At 46.0% G+C, this 13,829-nt stretch overlaps 1 protein-coding gene across 1 annotated transcript in view; it reads left to right on the forward strand.

The window, feature by feature from the left end:
- Positions 1 to 13,829, forward strand: part of Flvcr2 (FLVCR choline and putative heme transporter 2) — a 58,185-nt gene that overhangs the window by 23,555 nt on the left and 20,801 nt on the right. Inside the window, exon 2 of the mRNA XM_021634171.2 lies at positions 11,961 to 12,102. Within this exon, the coding sequence (XP_021489846.1) occupies positions 11,961 to 12,102 (142 nt within the window). The remainder of the gene's footprint in view (positions 1 to 11,960; positions 12,103 to 13,829) is intronic.

Genomic DNA, 13,829 nt, shown 5'->3' on the forward strand with positions numbered 1-13,829 from the left:
GCATTTGTTTTGAGCTGCTGCTGGGTAGAATCTCTGAGGACAACTCTGACAGGCTCCTGTCTGCAAGCTTAGCAGAGTATCCTTGATGGTGTGAGGGGTTGGCACTCTCCCATGGGGTGGGTCTTTGGTTAGGCCAGGCATTGGTTGGGTATTTCCTCATTCTCTTCTCTCTCTGCTCTATCTTTATCCCTGCACATGCTGTAGGTAGGGTAAATTTGGGGTCAATGTTTTGTGGGTGGGTTAGTGTTCCCCTCCCAATCAAAACGACTCTGAGATTCCATCTCCCACCAGTCAGAATGGCTAAGATCAAAATCTCAAGTAACAGCACATGCTGTCGAGGGTGTGGAGAAAGGGGAACCCTCCTCCATTGCTGGTGGGAGTGTAAACTTGTACAACCACTTTGGAAATCAGTCTGGCGCTTTCTCAGAAAATAGGGCCTAGCTTTACCTCAAGACCCAACTATTCCACTCATGGATGCATACCCAAAAGACTCTCCACCGTACCACAAGGACACTTGCTCAACTTTGTTTATAGCAGCTTTATTCATAATAGCCAGAATCTGGACACCACCTAGATGTCCCTCAACTGAAGAATGGATAAAGAAAATTGTGGCACATTTACACAATGGAATATTACTCAGCTATTAAAAACAACAACAACAACAAAATGATGAAATTGGCAGGCAAATGGATGGAAGTAGAAAAGATCATTTTGAGTGAGGTAACCCAGACCCAGAAAGACACACATGGTATGTACTCACTTATAAGTGGATTTTAGCCATATAATACAGGATACACACACTCTGAGACACAGACCCAAAGAAGATAAGTAACAAAAAGGATCCAAGGAAGGAGGCATAAATCTCACTTGGAAAGGGAGACAGAATAGACAAAGGTAGTGGCTGAGGAGAGGGAACAGGTTAGGAGAGGGGGTGAAGAGAGTTAAGAGCATGGAGATCAGGCCTGGGGAGAGTGAGGGTGAGAGGACCGAAGGCCTGTAGAGAAAAGAAAAACTGAGGGTGGGGACATCTCTGTGACAAGCTGGAGACCTGAGTTAGGATAGGCTCCTGGGAGGATATGAGGGAGACTCAAGCAGAGACTCCTAATAGCAGAGGCCATAGAGACTGTAGAGGACGCCCTCTAACTAGATTAGTCCCAGAACTTTTTTTTTTTGAGACTTAACAAGGCCTGAAGAGGAATGGAGCCTGTGGGGTGTATGTGTGCAGTTTGGTCCAGTCCTCTTACTGATCTTCCTCATCTTTTTGTTTGTTTGTTTTGGTTTAGTTTCTTGAGCCAGGATTTCTCTGTGTTCTCTGTAGGCTAGGCTGGTGTCTCAGATCTGCCTGTCTCGGCCTCTCCAGTGCTGGGATTAAAGGCATGCATCTACCGCTCCCCTTATGTGTATCAGAAGCTCCCTTTACCCCCTACAAATCTTGAGAAAATTCCTTACATCATTTCCTAAATTTCTAAAGCCTTTGAAGTGGGTGCTGGAGGAGCCACAGGTGGTCAGGCCTCTTAGCCCCCACACAAGTGGAGCTGAGGTGGGGTGGGGCCTGTGAAGTCTCAGGGCTCCTTGGTCTCCAGAACACTTTCTCTCCTTCATCTAGCCACCACCTCACTCAGTCTCTTGTTTGCCTGTCTGTGCCATCCTACTCCAGCCCCTGGAGACATCCTGCCTGCCGGCCAGGTGGCCTTAACACCTTTCCTTTTTTTCCTGTGCTTGAGGACTTTCCTCCTTGCTGATGCTTGCTTCTTTGAAGGTTTGTGGCGGGTGGGAGGAGGAAACAGTATGTTCTCATGGTCTGAAAGACCCTGGGGAACTTCTGGAGACCCCAATGTTTGTCTCCTGTCACAAAACCATCCTTTGATTGACGCGTGGAGACAATGTCGAGATGAGGCCGTCTGTCAGTGTTACCCGTGTGTGTGACGACCCAGATATTCCACATAGCAGCACAGCAGGTTCTACACTTGGAATTATCCAGAATCTTTCCCATGCCTTCCTGGGCTCTGCTGCCCCTTGGTGACTTACTGAAGTTAAACAAGTTTTTTGGGAAGGGTGCAGGCCTGGGAAGGGAATCTCTGAGGTCTAGATGTTGAACTTGACCCTGATTGACCCTGTGACTTCAGGGCAGTGTTGAAATTTCATTATGAAATGGAAGCAGAGCTTCCCAGGGGGTCTGGTACCCCCATCTGGATATCAGGCCGCCTGCTGTAGGTCTCACTGCGTTATCTGAGGCCTGGATAATACTCGGGATGTGCAGATGTCTAAAAAAAAATGAAATATTCTGCAGATGTTGACTTTGGGTGCTCTTTCTTGAACTTAAACAAACAGAAAAGTTAAAGACTCCAGGCTTGTCCTTTGATAGGAAAGAAAAGAGTTTTCTTGTACATACTTCATGTCTGTCTTATGAAGTACAATCTTTTTTTTTTTTTAGAAATCCTGTCTCAAATCCGGATTTTCCAAGTCAGCTTTTCCCAAGTCAACTCTGATCTTTTTGCTTGTAGAAACCTGCCTTAGTTAGGGTTTCATTGCTGTACAAGAGACACTATGATAACAGCAACTCTTAGAAAGGAAAACATTTAAATCGGGCTGGTTTATAGTTTCAGAGGTTTAGTCCATTATCATCATGGTAGAAAGCATGGTGGCATGCAGGCACAAGTAGCTGAGAGTTCTCTACCCAGATCAGCATGCAGCAAGAAGAGAGAGCCATACTAGGTGCAGCTTGAGGATCTGAGACCTCAAAGCCTGCCTCCAGTGACATACTTCCTTCAACAAGGCCACACCTACTCCAGCACTTCCTAATATACTTCCTCATAGTGCCCCTCCCTATGGGCCTATGGGGGCCATTTTTATATAAATCACCACAGAAACTCTTGGAACTTTTGGGTTCCTGAATCCCTCTCATCAGTGCAGAGAGGGGGCTGCCCTTGGTTTTTGCTGGCTGGGCATTCTATAGTTCCTGAAGTCCTTCAGAACCTTCTGGTTCGTTTAGATTCCAGGGAGGGCACAAATGGCTGAAGAGGGCTGCTTGCCAGAGAGTAGCAAAGAGGAGTGTGTGCCTAGCAAGGTTCTTTAATCCTTCGTTAGAGCTACAAGGCTTAGCTCAGAATTGGCTTTGGGCCTACCCTCAGACCCTGGAGCTCTGTAGGGACACATTTCTCCTGGGAATGAATGGGGCTGGGTGGGACTGGGCAGTCTTAGTAAAGTCAGAGTTGTTTGAAGGTGTTGACTGTCTCCAGGTGTTATGGGGTAGCCACTGGAGAAGACTGTACCAACACAGGTTTAAACTGACTGACAATTACACTCAGTGTTCAAGATTCCAGTGTAGCCCTGAGCCTTTCTCAGGGTGAACTTTCAAGCAGAAAACCGTATTCTGATTTGACATACCTCAGTTAACAAGAACAATTGGCCAGAAGCCGAACCACAAAAGCTATAAAGCAAGGTTAGTAAGTTTAGAGACTTTCCAAGAACTATGGCCTTTGGATTAGGTCTTTGATTTCATTTTGGCAGGAGTTATTGTCAAAGTGCTGAGTTTTATAGCCTGAATGGTACTTCCATCATGGAGTCACTTGTGCTAAGGTCTGGGTCCCTGTTAACATGGTAGGTCTCTTTCCTCAAGCCCTGGGTATGGCTTGACTGCCACCTGTCACCATGGGCCAGACTTCTATTTATGCAAATGATTCCCATAGCCATGGCCAGTTTTTGCCCCTTCTCTCTTATCTCTACAAATTCTACCTGCTGTTCCTGTATCTTCCCATTTGACAGCAGACCAAGTGACACATAAAAGCCAGTGGATGTAGGCCTTGTCCCCTTGCTTATCATGTGACTTTGGGAGAGGAGTCAACCCAGCTGTTATTTTACTGAACAACTGTTGAGTGTCAATTGCATGCCAGCCCAGCTGAAGCATTGGGGATGCTGTGCGAACAGGCCCCTGCTCCCCTCCCCCCCAGGGTGCATTTAAGGGAAGGAAGGTTATCACAAGTTTCTGACATTGTGATGCTGTTATGCAATAGAGTTAAAAAAAAAAGAAAAGCCTTACGTTTTAAGTAAGTTTGTGATTTCATGTGAGACCTCATCCACAGCTATTTTGGTACATGTGGTCCATGGGCCTGCACAGGCTGGACAGGCCTAGATTTAGTCCATTAGGCTTTCAGAGGGACCATGATAAAGATATTAGGTCAAGGAGGAAGGAGAGGAGATGACTTTAGTCTTGAGTATTGGGAGATGTTTTGGGGGTTTGATGACCTCTGAGTAGCTCCTCAAATAACCAGGCCCTATTATTGATGCTGCTGTCTTGGCATTGGAGTATATATGTATAGCTAATAGTTTTTTTCGGTGTAAGGTTTAGGTCTCTTTTTTCTTCAAGATTTTTCTCTGGGTTCTTGAGGCAGGTTAAGTCAGCTTCCTAGAAAAAAAAAAAAGCTCTATGAGGCCCATCCTACTTATTTCTGGAGGTTGTATGCTCTAGGAAGAGGAACTGAGTCTTGTTCATGGTAATCAGTAAAGCAGCAGGTCTGAGGTTAAGTGCTGGAAATGGACATTGAAAGTTATCAGCATGCAGGGCTAGACAGTCAGTGGGTAAAAGCAAGCCTCATGTACTGAGTTCAATCCCTGATCCCTGGGACCCACATGGTGGAAGGAGAGAACTGACTCCCAGTCCCAGAGGTTGTTTTCTGACCACACATGCACTGTGGCGCACACACACACACAGAGAAAGGGGGGCAGGGAATACCCAGTGTGCCATGGTGTGCATGCAGGTTGGAGGACAGCTTTTGGTCTGGCGTTTGATCCATCTTCTAAAGTGACTTTTGGGGTTGAACTTGGCTTGTCTGGCTTGAGCATTAAGTGCTTCGACCTACTGAGTCATTTCCCAGCTTCCCTGGAACACTTCAGCTGTTATCTTGCTGCTGGCTCTGGCTGCCCCATGTGTCATCCATTCTTCATGTCGGTATCTCAGTTCCCCTGAACCCCAAATAAGGCAATACTGCCACTTGGATGAAGCTTTAGCCAAGGCCTAGATCATAGTATGAGGCAGATGTTAGGAGGAGCATCTCTCAGACTGACTAGGGGAAGGTGGCGTAGAGAGCCAGCGGTGCGTGTGCACAGCCTCATCTCTGCCAACCGCAAACTATTGAAAGTATTAAAAGAATCAGAACATTTACATCGAAAGAAAGGGGACCAGGCTAAGAAAGTCTGTGCAGGCTTAGAAGCCTGGAAAGATAAGCAAGATAAGCCACCACACACACAGGGACACTGTTTTGAACTGACAGTTTTGTCCCAGGCAAAGGTAACAGTTCCTCTCCTTTGGACCAGTTTATCTACCAAAGGGCAGGAAGTGTGGTACAGTTGAATGAACAAACACAGGATGAACACTCTAGAGGCGACAAAGTAGAACTTTGCCTCCTTGTCTCTTCAAGGGTGACGTTTGCATGGTGTAACCGTGCCTGGCCCGGATGGTTCCTAAAACACCCACTCATGTCTCCTCTCCCTGAACGAAAGGGAAGTTCTGTGAGGCTGTGTCTCATCTGGTGGTCAGCAGGGTCTGCCGGAGGGAGGACCTGTGAGCATGTGGCCTGCAGTGATTTGTGCTCTTGTGAAAGAGGAGACCTCACTACTCATCCCACCCTCTGCAGAATTTACCATAGGAACAATGCCGGGGAACACCCAGCCATTAAAAAAAAAGGATGTGTATACCAGGAGGCCTCAGAGTTGGGGATGATGAAAGCAGGCATAAGGACAAGGATTGGGTCAAAAAAATGAAATAAAAAGCTCTCAGTCAGTATGGCTTCTATCCTAGTTTCATTTCTGTGGCTGTGATAAAATAACCTGAACAACAACAACAACAACACATTGGGGGAAGCAGGCTGCAGTGGTGCACACCTGTAATCCCAGCACTCGGGGAGGCAGAGGCAGGTGGATCTCTGTGAGTTTGAGACCAGCCTGGTCTACAAAATGAGTCCAGGACAGCCGAAGCTATCCTGTCTCAAAAACAAACAAACAAACAAACAAACAAACAAACAAAAACCAAAACAACCCAAAACAAACAAAAAAACCGGAGGAAGAAAGTTTATTTAGCTCACAGTGCCAGGTTATAGCACATCATTGCAGGAAAGTCAAGGTAGGGACTGGAGGCAGCTGGTCACACCTCATCCGAGAATAGGACATGGCTTGCTTTCTCTGCTCTTAGACAGTCCAGGGCCCAACACTTGGTAATGATACTGCCCACGGCAGGCCGGGTCTTCTTCCCTCCATTAAGGCAACCAGGACAGTCCCCACAGACACACCCATGGGTCAACCTGATCTAGACAACCCCTCAGTGAGACTCTCCCCCAACAAGTGATTCTGGATTGTGTCAAGTTGGCAATTGGAGCCAAGCATCACAGCTTCTTTACTTCTTCATTTTTATTTTTATTTTTTAATTTATGTAGTGTGTGTTTGGTGAGGAGGGGCCACACAAAGAAGTTGTAGTCAATGCTCTTGTCTTCAACATGATACCAAAGAAGCTAAACAAATCTAAATATTTCATGAATCCTGCTGTTTGCAGTGGTGCACACAGCACTGAAAAAGATGAGGCAGGAGGATCATGTGGTTGAGGCGTGCCTAGGCTGCATATTTAACGGGCTGGGAGGCTGCTCAGTACCAGGACCTAAAGTTAATACCCAGGACCCACATAAAATCATCTGGGTACAGTGAGATGCACGTGCAGTCCTAGCACTGGGGAGGCAGAGACAGGTGTGTTCCCTGGGTCTCACTGGCCTCACAGCCTAATCTTCTCCAGGAGCTCAAGGTCAATGGTAGATCCTGTCTTAAAAAGAACAAGCAAACAAAACAAAACAAAACAAAACAAAACAAACGTGCAAAACCAGCTGGGCATGGTGGCACACACCTTAAGGCCAATCCCTTCAGTTTGAAGCCAGCCTGGTCTACATAGTGAGTTCCAGGTAAGCCAGAGTTCCTGGGTGAGAACCTGTCTCAAAACAACAAACCAAAACCCAAAAAACAAGGGAGTCTGGTGAGATAGGTCAGTGGGTAAAGACATTTTCTTGAGTTTGATTTCCTGGACCCATGACACGGAAAGAGAACTGGCTCTCACAAGTTGTCTTCTGAACTCCACATATGTACTGTGACAGACAGACAGACAGAATGTCACTATGTGGTAAATAAAGCTGACTATGGCCAGAAATGACTCTTGCCATTGCTTTTTCAACAGCACTAATTATAGATTAGAGCCTGTCAGCCAAAAGCCGTGTCAGGTTTGGGGACATCATTGTTCTGTGGTGCTTGTCTCTCCCATCAAGGAGTTAAATGTCTGTGGGTTTGAATCTTAGCCATTAGAAGCTGGGCAGCAAGTTCCAAAAGTTCTCTCGTCCTTAAGAATCTAGCAATGGTGTTACTGCATTCAGGGGGTGGATATGAGGGCTTAAAGGAGGCAGCATGTGAGCCGGGCACGGTGGTGCACATCTGTAATCCCAGCACTGCGAGGCAGAGAGAGGCAGGCAGATCTCTGTGAGTTCCAGGGGAGCCTGGTGTACAGAGTGAGTCCAGGATAGCCAGGGCTACACAGAGAAACCTTGTCTCAAACAAAACAAAACAAAACAAAAAGACAATATGTGAAAAATTCTTCAGCACGCTGTCAGGCATACAATGGGTGCTTATCACAGAGGGAGCTTCCATCTCCATTGGTATATTGTATCTTCTCAGCGTTTACTGAGATACTGTCATGTCTATCTTGGAATTAACTGTGTAGCTCCAATCAGCCTCTAGCTCACAGTGCTGCCTCAGTTCCCCAAGGGCTAGGACACAGGCATGTGCCACCACACCCAGCGCGCCCTCCTAGTTGAGGAGAACAGTTAACAGCAGCAACACTAACCCTGATGGATAAAAAAGACCTGAGCTGGAAATCTAGCCTCCTCACTGATTCCCAGGGGACCCTGAGCAAGCGAGTTCTCAACCAGCTCTGGGACGGGGATTAACTCAGCAGTTGGTACCGTGGCTCACTTTGTTATTATTGTCTTCCAAAGGAATCAATGACTGTGGGCTATTCTGGTTTCCGCAGCTGCCTTCCCTCCGTATTTCCCTAACCTTCTCTACCTTCCTAACGTGGGGACCCTTTAGTACAGTTCCTCCTGCTGTGGTGACCCCCCCAACCATAAAATTATTTTCGTTGTTACTTCATAACTGTAATTTTGCTGCTGTTATGAATTGTAATGTTAGTGTCTGATATGCAGGATATCCAATATGCAATCCTGTGAAAGGGTCACTTGACCCCCAAAAGGGGTCACAACCACAAGTTGAGAACCACTGTTCTAACCTCTTGCCCTCCTTCTCAGGAAACAAAACAAAACAACAAAAAATGACCCAGCAGTATAACCCACCAGCATAATCCTGGCTTTGAAGACAAACCTGGTGACGTGGTGGAACCCTAAGGAAGTCTGGCTTTGACCAGCTGTGACCTCATTTCCTCGGTTCTCCCACCCTTAAGCTCTGCCTTCAGATCCACAAACTCCTTTCATGAGAGATTTCCCATAAACCACTGGGGCCATTTTTTTTTTTTTTTTTTCACAAAGGCCTGCTACTTCCCTAATCCCAAATTGGCCTTTTCAAAGGAAGCCAAGGGCCTGGATTTGGAGATTTCAGATATGGTCATCTGAGTATGCCTTGGATGTGTGATCATTGGCGCTTACTGTGGCTTATCCCTCAGAGCTGCCTGGCATTCTTGGGTGGCTGGGAGCGGATTCTCAGGATTAAGCTGCAGGCCCATGCCCTCAGTTCTTTAGTGGGTCAGCAGCTACCCCCATCTTCCCTTGTTTCTTTTCACAGACTCTGTCCCAGGACCCCATGCCATATCCCCTCCACAGGACCAAGGATGAGTTCTGTTGCATAATTTGGGCCTCTATAGTCTCCATTTTTTATGCTCCACTTGTCCGGGTCAGTTACTCGCTAGCAGGTTTAAATAAATGTTTACATGACACTAGTCAGGGTGTACGGCAAAGGTTTTCATTTTATTTCACATTTATTCATTGGTGTGGGGGTGCGGTGGGATGGTGGAGGTGCATATAAGTATGTGTGGATTAGAAGACAACGTTCCTATCTTCCACCGTGTGCGGCCCAGGGGTTAAAATCGCGTCACCGGGGCTTAGCAGTTTGTGCCTTTACCTGTCGAGCTATCTTGCCAGCCCCCATATTAATAGCTCCAGGATTCTGTCTTAGACAGAGCATTTAGGCTTGTGCAGTGCCATCTTGAGAGGACAGGAGGCAGACTGTGGAAATCACCTTCACCTAGCTGCTCACGTGGACTCGATCATTGATGCTTTAGTGGTGGTCATTCTCTGCTTACCTGAGAAACCAGGGCCTACCCTCTTGGCCCCAGGGACACTTGGTATGGTTTCATATAGAATGGGAATTGGGGATACTGTATTTGAGCACCTTTTAAAGTCCATACCTGTAATATTTTTTCTTAGGCTTATCTGTGCAGTTTGGGTTTTCCTGAGCTGTCCAGCCTGTGAGCTTAGCTTTAGTTTAATGTTCAGATTGTAAGACCGTTGTTATTGCACATAGAACTACAAAGTAACACACTTTCACTGGGTCATCTCATTATGGGAAACATTCCTGGGAGAGGAGCATCATACTGCATGCTTTAAGATTACTTATATGGGGCTGGAGAAGATGGCTCAGAGGTTGAGAGCACTGGCTGTTCTTCCAAAGGTCCTGAGTTCAATTCCCAGCAACCACATGGAAGCTCACAACCATCTATAATGAGATCTGGTGCCCTGTGCAGGCAGAACACTGTATAAATAATAAATAAATCTTAAAGCAAAGATTACTTATATGAGCTGGGTTTGGTAGCACACGCCTTTAATCTCAGCACTCAGGAAGGCAGAGGCAGGTGGATCTCTGTGAGTCTGAGGACAGCCTGGTCAACAAAGTAAGTCCAGGACAGCCACATAGAGAAACCCTATCTGGAAAGAACAAAATAAAATTACTTATGTGGAGGCTGGAGAGATGCTCAGTGGTTAAGAGCACTTGCTGCTCTTCCAGAGGACCCAGGTTCCGTTCCCAGCACCGGCACGGTGGCTGACAACTTTCTAGAAGTCCGGTTCTACAGTATTTGATGTCTTCTTTTGACCTCTGTGGGCTTCTGCACACCTGTGGGAACACATAAATCACAGATGCTCACACACACATAAAAATAAATGAGTCTAAAATAAAGGTTCCTCTTATGGGCTTTAAGCAACCTGATGTTTGGAAGTCTTGCAATTTTTTGTGGTGCTCTGATTTTTTTTTTTCGAGACAGGGGTTCTCTGTGTAGCCTTTGCTGTCCTGTGTAGCCTTGACTCAGATTTCAGGGGCTGACTCTTGTTGGTCTGTCCATCCTGTGCTTGTAAAGTAGGACGTCGAGGTAATGAACTCTCTCCAGTTTATGCCTTGGCTATTATGTGACCTGGACTAGCAGTGACAGATTCCTGAGGGGGAGGGCCAGGGATGAGAGAAATGGTGAAGATAGGAAAGCTGGGACCAGAAGGCCTTTGGTGAGCTAATGGCTCAAGCCAAGTAAGTTTATTAAGAAGACATCATCTTATACGCCATTTGCAGGGGGAAGTGGGACAGAGCCCTCAGACTCTGTCAAGCTGTCACACAGATGGACTCAGATGCAGGCCAGCTAAGTACTGCTGCACAAAGGGAACACAGGCTATCTCAAGAGCACCACAGTCTGAGCGCTCAGTAGCCTTGGGATAAGAACCTTCAAATCTGAGGCAAAGCAGGTCCCAGGATTCAAAACTGCAGCTCTCCCAAGGCCCTGGCCCCAGGCTGTTACTGACCTTACCAAACTTGTTCCTGGGTTTAGACCAGAAACTAAGTTCCTTCTCCATACAACCAGGCCCAAGAGGAAGCCCTGACTGGCCTGCTCCCAACCATTGAGGGTGGCAGGACCTTGGGGAGTTTTGTGTTAGTAACTGCTGATCATTGTGTTTCTGATCTCAGGAACACCCAGGTCACGTTATTTGCTAGGTCCTAAGATAGTTTGCACTCCAGCATCAACATTAGGTGTTTTAATTCATGTGATTTGTATGCCTGTGTGTGCATACGTGTGTGTGCATATGTGTGTGTGTGTGTGTGTGTGTGTAAGCATTGTCAGTCATGTATGACCTCTCGTTACAGAAACTTTGGATGTTGCTAAGCTATTATACAATGAACTGAAGCATTCATGCTTATAAATGGGCGGACAGCTTCCAACCCTCCCTGAAGGCCAGTTCTGTGGTGAAAGGTTATAGAAGCTTTTCAGCTGAACTCGAAGCACTGGGCTGACAGGCTCAGTGAAACTGATCATTTCAATAGGACAAGAGGAAAAAGAGGGTCAATGTTATATTACTGTATTCCAGAGATGGGGACATGGAAACCGTTACTCATTTGTTTGCACTAGAGGAGAGCCCGCCTGTAGTGTGATCCACCTCTCATATTTTCCAGAGGTTTTTTTTTTGGGTTACAAGTGTTCATGAGTCAAGTTGTCAACCAAGAGTCTTGGTTGTAATTCTGACTTGTGACCAAGGAAGGACTGGAAATTGGGAATTACATTTATTTGTATGTGCATGTGTGTGAATAGTATATGTACAGGATCACGTGGGTATGTGCATATGTTGATGTTGGTTTTGGTTGTCTTCCTCCATTGTTCTCTACCTTTGTGTTTTGAAACAGGAGTTCACTGGTTCTGTGAGACTGGCTGGTCAATGAGTCCCAGGGATATCTCAGTCCTCCCAATGCTGGGGTGATAGCCACATTAAACCACATCCGATTTTTATACAGGTGCTAGGTCTGTGAGCTCAGATCCTCATGCTTGCTTACTAGGCATTTTACCAACTGAGCCATTTCCCCAGCCTCAGAAATTATGTTCCCTTAATAGTAGCCTCCAAATTTGGCTCTTGGCCATTTGATAACTGATTGATTGTGCCTGTCTTCTGTAGCTTGGAATTGCGATTGGGTTTTTGGTCCCTCCTGTTCTGGTACCCAACGTCAAAGACCAGGAAAAGCTTGCCTACCACATCAGCATCATGTTCTACATAATTGGAGGCGTGGCCACTCTCCTCTTCATCCTTGTCATCATCGGTAAGATCATTAGTAGGCTGCTGTTGGGGAGAGGGGTAGGAAAGTTATATCAAGATATGAGCATGTCCTAAATACCACAGATACTTAGAGACGTTGGAGGTAGAGCTTCTTCGAGTCTTTGGATGTTTTAGCCTCAGTAATTGTTCCTAATACAATTTTACAATGCTCTACTGGTGCTATACTTTGTTATCAGCCCTGGAGAGGTTTAAGTTGATCAGTTCTCCATTCCCACCTCACCAGAAGAATTAGGTAGATTGCTGTCACCTTGATTAAACCCAGCAGGGCCCTCCAGTGTCATAGACATTGTGTTAAGAATGTCTGATTCTAGGCCATACATGGTGTTGTGTGCCTTTAATCCCAGCACCCAGGAGGCAGGAGGATCTCTTTGACTTTGAGGCCAGCCTGGTCTACAAAACAATTTCCAGGACAACCAGGGTTATACAGAGAAACCCTGTCTCACCACCCTCCTAAACCCCCAAGAATGTCTGATTTCATCTATTCCCCAACAACCCAATGAACAAGATGCCTTGTAGGACCACTTCAAAAAGGAAGCTAAGACTGGAGGGAAATTCAGTAAGTCATTCCAGTTAGACAGCTAGCAAGTGGCTGGGAGTGGATTGAAGTCCAAGTTTGTTTAATGCCACACTCTAAATTACAAATAGAGTGTAGAGAAAGGACTGGACATTAATTTATCCTTGAGCAACTTAATCCCAACAAGCAAACTCAGATAACTGCTAGTAATGTTTTACACAGATGTCCAATTACTCACCCACATATTTGATTATTTATGTTTCCTGGCTGGCCCCTGTGATCCTTGCACTCTAGAGGCTGAAGCAGGAGGATGATTAATTCGAGGATATCCTATGCTACATAGGGAGACTCTGTCTCACAGAAAACAAACAAAACATAGCAAACCACAGTAAAAGTGAACAACAACAACAACAAACACTTATTGTTTTCATGTAAGTGATATTAGTAGGGTCAATTCAAGAGACGTCCAGGTAGAGTTTTTTTCCATTAGCCTGTTAGTCACCCATGTAAAGGCTACCCTCTGCCCTCTGCCCTGAAGTCCTATCTCAGGTAGTAAAGTTATATTCCTGTGTGCTGGCTCACCTGCAGAGCCATGGAGTTAAATGTTTATGCCATATCAGAATTCTCTATGTCATTTCATTCATGGTAGCTTAGAGAAAGGACAGGGCTAGCATCAAGAAGCTATGAGAGGGAGCAAAGGAAGAACGAACCAGCTCAGGGCGGTTTTAAATTCTACAATGCCTGCCTCCAAATGCTTGTGTTCATGGCTAATGAGGTCTAGGATCTTTGTGACTGAAAACCTAGGTGGTAGGATGTTCCTATGTTTGGCTATTTTATTAGGTAGTAGTCCACTGAGTGAAGGATGAAGAAAAAATAAACCTCATTTGTGTCTCGGTTCATGCCTGCCGGATCCTTGAGACAACACCCAATGCTGTGGAACTAAATCACCTTCTTGCATTACTTTCTTCTGATGGAAGGGGAGCTGAGCAGCCAAAACAATGGATGACACATTCCAGTGGGAGAATGTATCCAAACTATTATTGGAGAAGGAAGAGGCAGGGCTCTAAGTCAAAGCTGGAATGGTTGGGGTGGGGGTTCTTTGATCTTCTGGGAGAGCCAGCCTTATTTCCAGAACTTCCTCTGGAAGCAACTGCTCACCTTTCAGGAGATGTCTCATGGGACTCACCAGAAGCAAG

Source organism: Meriones unguiculatus, chromosome 7, assembly GCF_030254825.1.
Source record: "Meriones unguiculatus strain TT.TT164.6M chromosome 7, Bangor_MerUng_6.1, whole genome shotgun sequence".
In the NCBI taxonomy this organism is placed as follows: Eukaryota; Metazoa; Chordata; class Mammalia; order Rodentia; family Muridae; genus Meriones; species Meriones unguiculatus.